The sequence below is a fragment of the Lactuca sativa genome, chromosome 7, assembly GCF_002870075.4.
Source record: "Lactuca sativa cultivar Salinas chromosome 7, Lsat_Salinas_v11, whole genome shotgun sequence".
NCBI classification, from domain to species: Eukaryota; Viridiplantae; Streptophyta; class Magnoliopsida; order Asterales; family Asteraceae; genus Lactuca; species Lactuca sativa.
Genome location: NC_056629.2, coordinates 177,031,941 through 177,048,756, shown reverse-complemented (window position 1 = coordinate 177,048,756; position 16,816 = coordinate 177,031,941). Strand labels below are relative to the sequence as shown.

Sequence of the window (16,816 nt, the reverse complement as noted above, 5' to 3'; positions counted from 1 at the left end):
GTGAGGTGCCGCTGCAGCTTCTTCCCTCTCTCTTCCCCCAAAAAAGGATAGAGATGCCCCATCCCTTCTTTATGCACATCCATATACATAGCCAGACACAAAGGTGTACAATCCGGTCAAAATTTGCGGTTCTTTAAGTTCATTCACTGTAGGTTCTCTTACTTGCTCTAGTGGCTGGCAAAGGCCAACCGAGAGGGGAGAACGAATGGCTCAGGAATCGACTGGTTCCGAGCAGACTCGTGGAGCTGCAGTTTGGATTATCGTAGAAAGAATAAGAGGAGCCGTCTTAGGAAATGACTTAACTTAAAAGACAGATGACACCCCAGCTTGACTCGAGATCAAGACTCCTTACAGCTCGCACCAATAGCGGAGCGGCCGGAGATTGATTGAAAAGGCGCAGCCCTGCCGCCCCCATAGCCTACCTACTCGTGTTCGTAGCTCGATCGGAGGTCAAGACTGTGGTTCGGAGGAAAAATAGAAGTCGTCTGTATCAAGTGATACGTGAATTGCTCAGTAGTGCTTCACCACTACCGTAGCTGGCAGAAATAGCTTAATTGGTAGAGCATAGCCTTGCCAAGGCTGAGGTTGAGGGTTCAAGTCCCTCCTTCCCCTCCCGGCTTCGTCGTTTAGTGGTAACGAGTGTGCGCCCCTTTAGAGATAGGGGTGAGCAGCAAGCAGCCCCTTGTATAGGGTTCCAAACCTATCTTCCTAATAAGAAGAAAGGGGCAAGCCAAAACCTAGTCCTAACAAGTTGTTGGCTTTTCATCAGCCCTTGCGCGCTAGCCTTTTCCCTTACTAGTAAGGGGCTGCTAGTTGTAGCGCGCATTGTACTAGTGAATAGGAAAAGCGAATTGAGATTACTAATGACGGATGGAGGTTGAGGATAGAACATGTTCAGTCCCTCGCCCTTATCTCCTTCGCCGGAGACTTCAAATGATGGGAATCCTATCGAGAAAGAAGAGGTATAAGCATCGCCTCTCGATCCAATCCGTCTTCCCTGGCCTCTCCAAAACACTCTTGATACGAAAAAGACCTCCCGCCATAGAGAAGAGATCTCAAGTCTGGGTCCCCTCGATCACCCTCCCTTGAACCTGAACTGGTCGAGAGAGATGAACCCGCACCACATTTTATAACCTGCGAACCGAAAGCCCCAACTAGAGATGGAATTCCAGAACCTAAACCACTCCGTTGAGAGCTCTGTAACTCGTTCAAGGGAAGGTCCACCAATGATTGCCATTCCCCCCTATCTGTCTCTTGATCCCTCATTCCACTAATCCGTTGTTACTTTACTGATTCATTCAAGGCATAGACTCCCTCTTTGTCTTATTAGCACAGGTGTTCGTCAACGATGAAAGCCGCTTAAGACTCGAAGAAAGAGGGCTAGGCCCCCGGGAGGGCTTTCAGGGACTGGGTAGGGTGGATTATAGAGCTAGGGGCTAAGGTTTGTCCATTGGGATTGGGCATGGACGAACCTCGACTGGGCCAGCATTGATGAAAAATGACAAAAGAAAAACTTTTCCCATCGCATCATTAACCGGTGTAGGATTAAAGATAAGGTCCAGGATTCGAGTCAAATCGACCTTCCCTCGCATCTCAGGGTGAGGCAAGGAATTCAAGCAAATGTTCGTTCTTTAATATCTCGGCTGCTCAAGAAGTTGGACTAGCTGCTCCTCCGACCTGGAGTGGATTCTAGTGGAAGGGCAGAGCAAAGCCTTGCAGTAGGAAGGTGTTCGTTGCTAGGACGAGTTCAAACTGGACTAAAGGGAGGAGGAATTCAATATTCCTCTCTTCCTGGGGATTCATCACTGGCTAGGGCTTTCGAATCAAAGCATGGGCATCTGCAACTAAGAGGGAGCAGTAGATCGCCAATGGAAGAGCCATGTCAGTAAACTTCTATTGGGACTTCTATGGATTATGGATTCGACTAGAGGGACTCCTAGCAGCAAACTAGTATAAAGGGGCCCCAGACGCAGGAGCCGCCAGCCGGATCGACCAACAAATGATAGGCCAGAGGGATGGGCTCATTCGACTAATCAGTGATCCCTGGGCCTACCTAACACAGATGTCCCTGAAATGAAATAGGGGATTGGTTGATCGGAAAGCTCGGGCAGGAGTAGGACATTCCATACAATTCCGATTCGCTAGCCTCTCAAATCCCATTTTTGAATCGGGGTGAATTCTAAGGTTCCTTATTCCGGTTGTAAAGCGGAAGACGAGGGAGAAGGGGCACAGCCCCACCAGCAGCCCACGTTTCCGACCCGAAAGGAATTGCAAATGAAAGAAGAATCTATGTACACTATCCATGGAGTGGAGTGACTCTTCTGAATCTCCTCTTCTCTATCTCCCCCTTTTTTTGCCTTCGGCTATTACCGGCTGGCAACGCTTGGCCCAACATTGGATTTGTTTGAAAACAATACAACCAAGGTGGTGGTCATTCAATCAAAGCTTTTATGCCCTAGCACTAATGACTCTCTTTGGAAAGAAAGGAATGCAGGGAACAAGTCTTTCCTTTCCACTGGTTCTTGAAAGCTCTCAATCCCCGCTTCTCCCATATTGATTCTCCCTCTCGCATCGGTTCTGCATCAGATAATGAGCCCATGCGCAAACTTTCTCTTTTATTGGCGCCCGATAGGTAGGCTATTAGATTGAGTCGAAAGCCTACCAACGCATAAAGGTTCCGATTCGAGCGAGAGCCCAAACGGGGGAGGCGGGACCCATGCTACGAGCTTCCGGAATACAATGGGATCTTCGTAAAGTTGATCATTATGAGTGTTACGACGAATTTGATTGGGAAGTCCAATTGCAAAACGAAGGGGATTCATTAGCTCGTTATTTAGTACGAATCAGTGAAGCCCTTTTTCTTTAGCAGTACAGGCCAGCTGGTCGGGGTTGTTTCCCCCCCGCTACCACAAAGATCACTGCCCAGCCACCGCTCGAGGGTACCTCCGCTCCCCAACTGAGCAAAATGGATCAAATTCGCGGGAAAGGAGAGATAAAAAAAAAGGAAGGTTCTGCTGAGACTCAAGTTCCCCTGCCGGAGCTCCCTGAACCTGAAGTAGAAGTCGAGGGGCTGCTCGGTGAGAAGAAGCGTCAAATGATTCAGACAGTTGTCGCGCTGGCGGAGCAGGGAGCCTACAGGGAAGATTGGGGCAATGAGGAGTTCGACGATTTAGCCCATCGACTACATCTATCGCTGAACCAACTTCCGAATCATCTACCGAATCGCATAATCAACCGGATCCACCTAAACCTAATAAATTTCCTCTAGACAGAATGAGGCTCTCGTTGAGAGATCCATTAGTGATTGGCCCACCCCTCCTGGCAAAGAAAGAAAGGCAGGTTCAGGCGATTGATCAAAAAAAGATTTCCTTCCCTTTCTTTATGACAAAGCAATTGAATGCAATTGAATGCAGCGGTGCAGGGCCTCTAAGATTATGAATAAGCTATTCATTTTCTGTCCTATTGAATAAATTCGGCATGATGGTAGTAGAGTAGTCGATCTGATCTCGCGCGCGGGCGGATAGAAATGCCTATAGATGAGGTAGGTGAGGCTAGCTTGCCGGCAAAAGGCGATTGTCTTTTGTTTGACGAGAACGAGAAGGGCAATTGACTGCAGGCCTCTTGGGTGGGGGCAACTGAAGGAAGACAGCACGGGGCAAAGCAAAGGGCAGAGCTTCGAGTGACTTTTTTCTTTGCTCTTCGACAGCCCGTCACTCGACGCTCCTCTGTCGCGCCCTAGCCGAGCGTTCATCGCCTGCACAAGCAAGCAGATTAGCTCCATCATTCCATTGTTGTTCCGGCAGGCTTGGGCGAGCAAGGTAAGCTTAGATTAGAGGGAGGGGGACTGCGAACGTCCCATGAAGGGGGAACCATGCATTCCTCTCGGGCTGGGCTCTCGCGTGTCCGGGGTCCGATCAGATCAACCAGCGACCGGTTTACGGAACAAGGAGTTAAGCAAGGGCCAGGAGATTGATGAAAGAAACTGGCCGAAGTCAGTGTTGTGTTCAACTCCGCGGTTGGAAGGATTGCTTTCTGCCGTCTGTCTTTTCCTTTTCTCTCTTCTCTTAGCAAAGTAGGCTCAAGTCAAACATTTGGCTTGCTACAAGCTGGGCTCAGGGACTGCAGTCAGCCGCTTCCTCTGTAGTCGTCAGCTCGTTTTTGACAGATCCAATCGGGTGTTCATAATCTGGAGTAAAAGGATTCGAACCTTTGCATGTCGGTACCGAAAACTGATGCCTTACCACTTGGCTATACTCCATACGGCCTGTTTTGGACGGTAGAACGGGGAGAGGGAGAAGGGGGGAAGCAGGGCTCGAAGAACGAGCCGAGCCGTGCAAGGACACGGGGATATAGCAAGTAAGCAGAAAGGTTCTTTAGGACCGACTACAACAAGCTCACGACTCTAATAGAAAGAAACGGTAAGCTCTCTGCTCTATTTGCTTGCAATGCTATGCCTATCAAAGTAGGCGAACGCTTCTGTAACCTTAGACTCGTTACGCTGTTTGACTGAACTCGTTGGCTCCACGTCCACCGAAAGTAGGTAACCTTCATCACCGTTGGTTCCCGTAACCAAACCTTTCTTATCTTTTTTTTATTATGTCTTTCTTTCTGAAGGGCTTGTGGTTCATTACACCAAAGACTTTCAGTGAACTATTGAAGCTATCGAGAGAGTACCAAATGCTGACGGTAACGAAGGGGCCGATGCGGCCGGTTACCGGGAAAAGGTTCCCGGGAAACTACGTTCCCTTTGTAAAGTAGGCCTTTTTATAACTAATTAGAGTTGACATGAAATGGATCACGGAAGAAGACATAAAAGATGAATGAATGATTCAATCCCTTCCCACTCACACGTGTTCTTCTATTGAAGACCCGGGCGTACATAAGAGCGGAACCTAGATAGAACGCGGAGCACCGGCCCCGGCCGCCGATACTGTTACCATGCTTACCAGCTCTTACCGTTGCTGCCTATAGATATAGATGGGAGGTAGGCAGGGCTAGCTTGCTTCTCTTCCCCTAACCTGCACATCTTATGTGTGAATAAAAGGAAGTGAGCGGCTCTTCGCTTAGTAGACGGTCGTCGGACGACGACCCCATCTTGTTCTCGCCCAGCCGCTTCTTTTTTTGTTTTTTTTTCTTTCTTGAGAATCCTAGACTAAAGAAGAAGGCTCCTGAATCAGTGCAGGGAAAAATCCGCAAGCAGGAGAACTTTACTAAACTACCGTCGGTTACTTTATCAGGACTCCGCAGGAGAAGAAAGAAGGTCCGGGTCCAATTTCTAATGAAGCGAAGGTCCCCCTTACTCCCTATTCTCTCTTCAAGCTTTATAAAGCTCTAAGAGAAAGGGTTGGTTAAGAACTATTGACTGTAAACGATAGCAGTTACAGTCACTCAATGGATACGCTCACCTTTGGAATGAAGATGGATGAACAGGCACTTGAGCCTGGAACTGATGAAATTCGGGGAAAACATGGAACCGGTCACTATACCGGGGGGGGGGGGGGGGGGGCGAGACATGACCGCGACTTAAGATTCAAGTACCGTTGAAAAGACTAAAGGATGTGCAGCGATGTCAGAACCCTTCATCTTAAGGTTCTAAAGGTCGTGCTCCAGTTTCTGCATTTCGCCCCTTGGGCAGTACTCTACGAGCATAAGTTCCTTTAAACTTTCCCAACCCATGGAATTTGCCACTGGTAGGTTTAGGGATTTGACCCGACCATTCCACCAGTTCAGCGCTCTGTCTGTGAAGGTGCAAGCGGCGAACTTCACCTTGTTGGCTTCAGAACATGCACAGATCCCGAAGACCGATTCGATCTTCTCGATCCACCGAGTTAGGGCAATGACACCTCCATTGCCATCAAAGGATCTGGGCTTTGTGTTTATAAATTCCTTGTAGGAACACTCCTTTTGGTGTCCCTGGATTCCATCGAGATTAAGGGGTTGGGCACCACTTCCCGACCCGCTAGAGCCGCCAGAATTTATCTGTGACATTGCGGTAGCCACAACGGCAGTAACAGCTGCCCGAAACATAGCAGGATCGAACTGAGGCGGTGGTGGAGCTGGATCTGTTGGAGGATTGTTCTTCTTTCTGTTGGGTCTTTTCTTTGAAGGCATCTTGTTTTATAAAGAGCCAAGAAGAAAAAGATGGTAAGTCTCTTAGACTTTTGAATCAAGAGATATGAAACAAGATATATCTCATTTGATAGATAAAGTGCTCTACTAAGCGATAAACAAGGAAGGGTTACTAATGCAAGTAAACTATCGCTAAGAAGAAATAAGTAGTAACACTTGTAATGAATCTCTACAATATATTTGGCTCTGGCTAAAATACTTCTATAGTATTTTAAGTTGGATTCTTGTTCTATTGATATCTTGTTGTATCCATACTTGGTAAGTTTTAGGCCTGTTACAACACCACAGTCACTCCCAAGCACATGTCGGTCATGTCTCGAATAAATATAGTTGATCAGGCTATATTGACCCTAGACATAATTACATAACTGCCCAGGTTTAACCGCAATGTCCAACATCCAAATACTTTGGTTTTGTTCTACTTATGATACTGATTCTGGTATCTAGGTATACTTGTATACTTTTTGAAAATACTTATATTTTAAAGTATACTTTTAGTTCAGAGCACTTCAGCCCCTTAGTGTTATAGTTGTATACCTTGTAAGGTTCGATATACTAAGTTCACTATAAACAATAGCTCTGATACCAATCTATCACACTCCCGAACCGTCAAACGAACGACGAAAACATTCGGAGGTGGATGACGTCATATGTAGTATCACAACAATTGCATCATAGTAACCAAAGTAAACACAACCATTACAATACAATAAGAATAATTACATTTATTGTTTGGTACAAGTGTGTATACATCAAAAAGTAGCAAAAGATAAAGACGAGACTCCAAAACGCTCTGTCTTCTCCAAAGGATGGCTAGTGTACTTGTCTACTGTTGTCCTGAGAATACAAGCGGTTTTGAAAACATATTAGCATAAAGCTGGTGAGTTCATAAGCATGTTTTTGTTGTGAAAACTAGTCACTAAATTTGTATAAATGTTTGATTTCACTTATGTGTAAAGCATGTTTCGCTTTGAAAACTAGTACCTAAATTTGTATAAACGTTTGATTGCTTTTCTAGAAAATCCAATATTTTCTATCATGTTTTTTTGTAACTGTATGTAAAGTATGATCTGTTTGAAAACCCTGGCTACCACCAGTATGTAAAGTCGTTTTATTACTTAAAATAAAACCAAATGTTGTATCCATGGAATACCCTCCAGTATAGTATGTAGGTAGTCTTATTAATTAAAATAAAACTATTGAAGAATGATAATCCCGTAAACAAAGGTTAGTTTATACTATTGTGAGTTTGTATAGCCATGTTAATATGACTGATGACCTCCACGACGTTTCTTCAGGCATCGTATGTTACGAAATTTGTCACCCCAGGCATGCCTGCCTAACTATAGCTAACAGATCAGGTATGGGATTGTCGGTATCGAATAGATCTATTCACAAATCTCACGCTCTCCCTCTAGGAGACTCTGGCTATACTAAATGTAGAGGATTTACCAGTACCCCGAAGGGTACAATGAAGAGAGGTCTCACAATCCTGTATTAACTAGTTTACATGTTGTTCTGTATCGTTGTTCTCATTTTAGAAATCGTTTGTGTACTGAGTAGAGTATAAATAATAATACACAAAATAATTATTTAGTATTATACTCTTGTTGTCTGTATGTAGAAATGGATAAACTAAATCTATCATAGTTTATATGTTCGACCGTGTATGTAGTTTGAATTTGTAAAACTGGTAATGAATTTCCCAAACTATACCTATTATAGTTTGACTGATATATTATGTTCATGTACTGTTCTGAAAACTATGCAATTAGGTTTTGAGTATGTCCCTTATGCTCTACATAATACAAAGGGAATAAATGTCTATATGTTTTATAAAACACGTTAGATCGTATCAATTGCATAAGTTTTAACTTGTTGAAAACATTTCTATTTTAGTTCACAAAAATCCTTTTGTGTTTGGCTTGTATTCCCCCTGAAAACGTTTAAAAACCTTAAAAGCGTAAGGGTATGAACTCACCATTTGCTTGTGTGATTCGAATGTCATGTCGATAGGGATGCTGAGTGTCAACTGATGTTTCATACACAAATGGATCCTATTAACATATAATAACACATATATGTATTAGATTAGGATGTTTTATGACTAGACATGATAGGAAACCACTCTAAAGACCTATAAATGCTTGAACTCAGTGTCAGAACCATATATGATCGAATGAGGTAGGTGTACGACCACCCTAAGGGTGTATACGGTCATGGGTGTACGACCCATGAGTGTACGGTCATACACTCATGAAGGGAAGTGCTTTTGAGGTGTTTCCAAGGTCCTTCAAACATCCAAGGAGTGGTTCTAGGTCCCATACTAAGTGGTATTGCAAGCTTGAGGCTAAATATGATCATTAAAGTGGGTGTACGACCCTAAAGGTGTGTGTGCAGCCGTACAAAGGGGTGTGCGGCCGTACACTCTCCATGTTCATGTCCAAGATGTCAATTTTGAGGTGCATCAAGGCTAATACCAAGTCCAACTGGAAGATAGGGGCCAAACTCTCACTTTGGAGAGCCTTTAAGGTGTGTATGGCCAACCTTATGAAGGTGTGCGGCCGTACACCTCCAGAGTGATGAAGAACATGGTTGAAACATGAGGAATCAAGGGATTTTTCCAGTATAACAAGCTAGGGGATGAATCACTTACCTTTTTGAAGCCTTTGGAGGGTTCTTTGATGAAGATTCTAGAGAGAGAAAGTGGTAGAGTGCAGCCAAAAGAAGAAAAGGGTGAAAGAGAGGAGGTATCCTCATATTTATAGGGGTGGGTGACCCATCACCCCGAGTGTGCGGTTGTGGGGTAGGTGTGCAGCCGCACACCCATGTGTACGACTATACACTCATCCCAAGAGGGTGTATGGCCCGAATGTTGTGCTATGTCTTGGAATAACTCGACCTATAACCCAAATTTTGATTGTACAAGGCTTAGAATACTTTAACAAACCCTCTAATGATGTTAAAAGGTGGTAGAATCGAGTTTAACATTGATAGAACCGACCAATTATAGAAGATAGAAGTTCCGGGTTGTCACAGATAGAGGTTGGAACCCCATGGCAAACAACGAACTCGCAGAAATACACGTCGGCCAGCTTCTTGGCCGATGAGCTCTCCTGAATGGGCAGCAAATGAGCACTCTAGGTCAATCGATCCACGATGACCCAAATAGCGTCGAAACCTCTTGCCATCTTCGGCAACTTGGTGATAAAATCCATCGTGATCTGCTCTCATTTCAACATGGGAACCTCTAGAGGCTGTAGCTTGCCATACGGCCTCTGATGCTCGGCCTTGACCATCCTGCAGGTCAAGCACCTCTCGATGTACCATGCGATGTCTCTCTTCATGAACGACCACTAGTAACTCAGTCTCAGATCCTGGTACATCTTGGTAGCCCCCGGGTGAATAGAGAAACGAGACTTATGAGCCTCCTCCAGTACAATCTGTCTGACCCAACCAGACATCGGAACCTAGACCCGACTGCAACGAGTCAACAATTCATGACTATCCTACATAAATCGGGTGATCTCACCCGTGATCCTCTCAAGCTTCCAGTTCTCCTGCCGCACACCCTCAGCCTGAGCTTCCCTGATCAAGCTCACAAGTGGAGAATCCACTGATATCCTCATACATGTCACTGGGACCAGTGTTGTAAAACTTGCCGAGTTAGCCGATTACTCCTCCGAGTACTCGCTACTCCCCCCCCCTCTTGCCTAGGCGAGTTACATAATCCCGAGTACTCCTCGTTCGGCCCCTTACGAACTGAGTAGTGTTGTGAAATTCGGTCAACTCGGTGATTAATACATGTAATATACTTAATGATTTATTATTTAACACATACACACATGTGATTATTACTACATATATATATATATATATATATATCTTAAAATTTTAGTAATTATTCACGAAGTGAGACCGTTATGTATTTTTCATTTTTTTGTGTATTCATATGTATCCAATTTTGTTATATATTTCAATCAACATATGATTTTATCTTATGATTTTGACATATATAATTTCCCTAAAAATATTTCTACACAAATTTCCAAATCCGAGTACTCCCCAAGTACTCCCGAGTACTCGTTACTCGGTAGTCGGCCGAACAGGTACCGAGTAACGAGTTCTACAACCTTGGATGGGACAAAAGATCCATACGTAAATTTAACCAGTCTCTTTTGATCACTAAATTAATTCCAAATTAATTCTTGATCAATACCAATTAAATAATATGATTTCTCAATTAATATATTATTCATATAATATATTAATAAATCACAAATAACCTCTTTCTCAAGTATCCATCCTATCAAATTGCTCATGTGAAGGCAACCCAAAAGGACCATGCTACTATTAGGTCAAGTACATACCAATTATAGTTATAGGGTTAGACACCTAATCTAACACAAGGATGGAGCAAAAAGCATCAAGAATGTCACTAACACTTCTAGGTTGGAGCAACATCATCACCTTGGCGTAATAAGGACAATCTTGGTGCAATAAGGGCATGCTTGGCGCAACAAGGCTTCTTCATGGCACAAGAGGGATATACTTGGCACAAGAAGGAATACCCTTGGCACAACAACATCCTTATTGGCCCAACGCTTCATCAAATGGTGCAACAAGGTCCCCTTGTTACTCCATATCACTCCTAAGTGCTCCAAACCTCTTCCAGGTGCTCCAAACCCCCTTATGTATTATTTGTTCCTTTGGTACTTGATCCGTTCCTTTGTCAGACGATCCATTCCTTTCTCAGATGATCCTTTCCTCTGTCACATGCTCCATGAACCTAAGTGTTCCATTGAGTTCCAAGTGCTCCAAATGCTCCATGAACATGATCCAAATTCTCGAGTCATATTTAACAACAACTTAATCAAGTAATATTCACATCATATTACATAGATATAGTACGCACAATTAAACAACACACATAGCATTTAAGCAATTAGAACAGTTGTGTCTATGTGTAAGTTGAAAGTAACTATGCGCTCACTTGTTAAAAGTGTATGATTGGAAAGTTGGGCAACACTTTGCCTAGCACATTGGCTTTTCTTTTGATATGACCTAGGTATGAATATCACTAAGACTTAGTCTTATATTCCTGGTGACGTATGACAGTCTAGATTCCTCACTTATCTCAATGTCTACATCAAGATCTATCAAGTAAGGAACAACCATGTAGGATCATATCATAGGTAGAGTCCATTTGGTATATAAAGTATATTGTTTGGAAATTCCATTTTAAACACCTCACTGAATCCAGTCTAGACAGCATTCCCGTAAGTAGACCAATCGGTATAATGACTTGGAATCACTGATAAATTTTATTTATAGGTTCATAATAACGATTATGAACATAAATATAAGTTACACTTGAAATAAAATAAATGTAGCTTAACTTACAATTATTTAGCAAAAAACCAGGAAATTGAAAAAGAAATAACTCCAACCCGAACACTTCTTTTCGTTAGGCTCCTAGAGCTCTAGAGTTTCTACTAAAATGTTCTAAAAGTTAGGAAAAATCAAAATTAAATGCTAGATAGGTTTCTAAGAGATTGGAAGTAAGTTTGTAAGGAAATGAGTGAAATTTGAAAATATTAGGTATGGATCAGGTGTGCGTGCCATACATTTTATTGGGCGCCCCGCACCCTTTGATGACGCAAACGCCTCCTTTATCGTATGTGTTGCGGCTTGGTTCATCTATATCCCATTCTTCTAGAATGCGACATATGTCACATTCTCATGGTGCCAAATGTCTCGTCCGCATCATGCCACATCGCCTTGTCTCTCGGAGGAAGGGACGGCAGACCATGCCATGTGGCGCACTCTGGTGCTGCCACATTACCAGTGCATGTATTTTCTCGTAGATCTTCGGACGACCATAACTTTCACGTACGAGCTACGTTTTCGATGTTCTTTATATCCCCAGAATCCTCTCGATGAAATCTACAACTTTCATTAAAGTCTTAACCGCTAACTCTCACTCTAACTAAAATTCATATTTAGATCGGTTTAGATTGTTGAGGTCCATGTCAATTCATAACTCCTTCATATGAACTTCATTCTCGATTGTCTATATGTCGACGAGTTCATATTCATGAGATCTTTAATTCTCATTTAGATTGTTTCGGCTAACAATCGACCGATTTGAATTTCGATTTTTGTGTCCATGTTGTTGCGCTAAAACTTCGAAAAATCATAACTTTCTCATACAAATTCAAATTTGGACATTCTCTATATGCATGCTCTCGGTTTCACGATTACTACGACTTTCATTTAGATGGATTAGGCTAATAAGCAACCTATCTAAAATTCACTTTTTACGACACGCATAGCCATGTCGGTTTAATCACAAAACTTCAAAGAAGCATGACTTCTTCTTACGTGGACGTATATTAGAGTTCTTTTATATACGAAATCCTTGTCACATATACTATAACTTTGCTTAAGATTATTTATCCTAAATAAACTTCTATTAAAATGTCATTTTATCGCTTATTATACCTTAACTGTCTAGTCCAAAGTTGTGGGTGTTACAATAAGGGAGGTGGGGGTGTTAGGGTGGAAGTGGTGGCATACATGGAGGTGGAGGTGGTGGTGGGGGCGGCGGCGGCGGCGGCGGCGGTGGGCGACAGTGGTATTGGCAATAGTGATGGAGACATTGGGATGGAAAAAGAAATATCACATAGGGGGATGGAAAAAGAAATATCACATAGGGTTAGAACTTACAAAAACGTTTTCCAAAATCAAAATCTATTTTTATTTCTTTGGAAAAAGAGGTTAAAAAGAATTGTTTTTTTTATATCTATTGTTTTTTTAAAACAACAGTCTTTTTCTCAAATGTCTTTTCGCCGTAGATATAAGAGGTCAATAAGTCTTTTTGTCAAAAAAACAAACACCACCTTAGTGTATCTCATTGTTATGTATGGTGAGTTGTGTTAGTTACTTAAGGAGACAAAATCAATCATTTACAATGAGGATCTGATGGTGTATAGACAATGTGTTGAAGCGTTAGATCAGAATCTTGCCGACATTTTAGGAGTGCAAATCAATTGCATAATCTCTCCACCTTTTGGTGGGAAAGTTGTTTTTAGAGGGGATTTCAGACATATACATGTCATACCGAAGGGTAGTAGGCATGATATCGTTCATGTATCCCTTAATTATTCAAAGCATTGGCACTAGTTTTAGGTATGAACTTAAATGTCAATATGCATTTACATGTAGGTTGTGATCCAAAATAGTTGTCCAAAAGTTAAAGATTCACAGAGTGGATATTAAATATTGGTGATGGTGTCACTGGTAAGGATAATCATGCTCAAGAAGAGGTTGAAATTCTCGAGAACATGTTGATTAAATGTGTGTGATCCGATCCAGCCAATTGTTGATTTTGTATATCCTTTTTTTCTTTTCAAAAGTACAAGTACTAAAGTAGCACATATTTTCATCAACCTGCTATTCTTCTATTCTTCTGACACCTATAAAATCATGTAGAACGTCAAATGAACAAGTATGTGCTTAATTAGATATATGGTGATTCACAACATATGTAAATTCATGAACAAGTATGTGCTTAATTGGATATCTGGTTATTCACAACATGTGTAAATTCAGACAAATTATACCATTTATGATAATACAACTCTGCGACTGAAGCATTGTACTCATTTAATGTTCTAATATCCATCAAATTGTTTGGAATACTGAATCATGAACCAAATTGAAAGTAGCTGCTTCGGTAATGTTGATAATATGTGTACTTGAAGCATAAATCATCTCTGGAAATAATGTTAGATCGAGCTCGAACGTTTATACTCAAGAGTCGTTTTAGCTCCATCTGACAAACATATACCATTCAAATTTGTCTGCAAACAATTCTCCTTGGTGTTATGTTTTGCAATGATAATCAATAAAAGCCAAAACCAATCACTTTCTATAGTTGGGTTATTCTTGTGAATATTTGTGTTCATCCACAAAAAGTTGTATGTCACTTTGTCTAGAGTAACAAACAAAAAAGGTATAAATGAATAATCATGGATGAAGAAAAGAACATATGTGACATATGGACTTACATTCAGGGGCGGACGCAGGATTTCATAGTAGGGGTTGCACGGGAAGATTAGAGGTTGCACGATAGTAGAAAAAGTAAAAATTTTAAAAATTTTCGAAAATTTTTCCACTGCGGCCGGAAAATTTAGGGGTTGCCGGTGCCACCCCGGAACCCCCTAAATCAGCCCCTGCTTACATTGAAGTATTTCAAGATTTATAAATATCATATTGGTTATCAAAATTAGATTGATGATGTTTGAGTATATTTCATGATCACCAAATACAGTAGATAGACTTTGTTCTTAGATATTTGTATTTGACTTATGTAATATAAAAACTTTTTCTTATAATGTTCATATATTTATGAGTAGTAATTTCTTGATTTTAATCTACATGTATGTGGTATATGTATATATTTATGAGTAGTAATTTCTTGATTTTAATTCATATGTATATACATATGTATGTGGTTGAACTATTTCATTAATTGATATCTTCAATTCGGTATTCATACCTATCACCAAGTTAGATTGTAAAATTCAATATTATTTCATCTTCGATTAAAGTGATTTCAAACTGAAATAGGCTTTTATTTAGTTTTCAAAACTCCCAACCAAAAAAAAAAACGAAGGAATGTAACCTACAAACACAACTAAAATACAACAATGTGTATCGTTTTATTTTAATCAAATCAATCAAGCACTCAAAACAATTACAAAACCGAGGGAAAAAAAACGTTTATATTACAAAATAAAAAATGGAAAAGAAAAAAAAACTTTAAAATAATATAAAATAAAAAGGAGGTTGTGTTCTTCTATGCGTCAACTTCGTGGGACCTATAATACCGCGCCGTCACTCCATCGCATCAACAAAAAAAAGCCTCATCAAACAAAAACGAGTGCGAGACACACCACCGTAAACGCCGACGCCACCAGCCTCCCACCGGAACTAGCCGTCTGATCCGCCGCATCACCGCCACCATAATCGTCGTCTGAAGAGTCTGGCCCCGGGGCATCCGCATTATCACCCTTCTTCGCCGCCTTCTTTTTCTTCTTCGCCGCCTTCGGTGCCGCTGCAGGTTCATCAGCCTCCGCCGTCCCCTTAAACAACTCCCTCGGCAACAAAACTTTATCAATCTTGTAAAGCGCCACTGGTTCGTCGTCGATCACCGTCCCTGTAATCGCCGCCGTCACCACTTTTGTCTTCAACTTCACAACGTCGCCAACGTTTTGTACAGTGAAGTCGTATTTCTTCTTTGCCCCTTCCGTCGCTAACGTATTCATCAACCCATTGCTTGATCTCAGCATCCCCATGGAATTATAGATCGGAACACCATGGTAAAGCAACAAAGACGTCTTCTCTTCCGCCGTCAAGTTCTTGTATTTTGGCGCGAATGCCGTAATAGCGTCGTCACTGGGACAGAACACCGTTACTCCGCCGTCAACTGTGCTTAAAAACGTTCCGATAGCCCCCGAAGTTGATAACAGATCGTAAAACGCTTTGCATCCGTCTTTTTGTAACAACGAAGTTAAGTTCAGATCCGGCGCCGATGTCGGTGCCTCAGCTTCCGGCGACTGTAGAATTTCACTAATTTGAATGACCGATATGTTGTAAGGCATTTCTAATATGGATTTTACGTAAAGAACAGTTTGCGTGGGATTGTCTTCGGGAGTGAAGTGAACTTTACCACCTTTAACGTCGGTGATATGTACGTATCCGGTGGTGCCAGGGGCTTCACCGGTGGCTTGGTACATGGTGGCGGTGGAGGTGGAGCCTTTGGTGATTTGGTGGAGCTTTTTGGAGCCGAAGTAGTCGGCAAAGACATGAAGGGAAAGAACATTTTTTATAGTGACAAGTGACAAGCCTTTGGCAATCAAGGCAGACATGGCTGCATTGTCGACGGCGCAGACAGTGATAGTCTGGCGGCGGTTGATTTCTCCGGCAAGGTGAGTGAGTGTGAGATAGTGATTGAAGGTTGAGAATTCTGGGCTTTTGTCAAGAATATGAGTGATGTTGTGGGCGTCGGTAGTGGTGGAGAGAGAAATGAGTAAAAGGACCGCGAGAGTAACCGCCGAAAACGTCTGCATTTCGCCGGAGATGCGGCGATGAGTGGCTGTTCTGGGTGGTGAAGGAGGTAAAGAAGAGCTGTGACTTGTGAGTGGCCTAGTTGGAATTCTGTCTATATATAACCATCAAATTAAGTTTTAATCATTTAAATAACGATGTCGATCGGTTATGGTTTTACCATATGAATTATTATTAGGATTGTATATATTTTTATAAACGAAAGTTTTGTTGTTTTAAAGTATATTTAAGAAAATATAAACTTAAAGATAATAATAAAAAAAATAACCACCGGAAATTATTATTGAATATTCAACTCAATAATTGCAATTAAACAAATAATCGATCAAGGTCACATTTTCCATATCAGCCCCCAGCATTTGTTTTTATCATATATGGCCCCTTTCTCAGTTTCTCTCTTCATTTTTGTTTTTCTACAAATTACACAATCACCTCCTCCTATTCGTGTCGTGTACATACTCAAGTAACCCTTTTTATTTTTGAAGTTTGAGATGATATTGATTAAAATCTCTAGTTTTATAGTTAAAATAAATTTGTATACATTATTCGAGAT

The 16,816-nt window shown here is 41.8% G+C and overlaps 1 protein-coding gene across 1 annotated transcript; it reads right to left on the bottom strand.

Moving 5' to 3' along the window:
• Nucleotides 1-14,836: 14,836 nt before the first annotated feature.
• Nucleotides 14,837-16,359, bottom strand: LOC111900479 (fasciclin-like arabinogalactan protein 2). Its single transcript, XM_023896362.3, has one exon. The coding sequence runs from the start codon at nt 16,263-16,265 to the stop codon at nt 15,063-15,065; it is 1,203 nt and encodes a 400-aa protein (XP_023752130.1). The 5' UTR covers nt 16,266-16,359; the 3' UTR covers nt 14,837-15,062.
• Nucleotides 16,360-16,816: the final 457 nt, after the last annotated feature.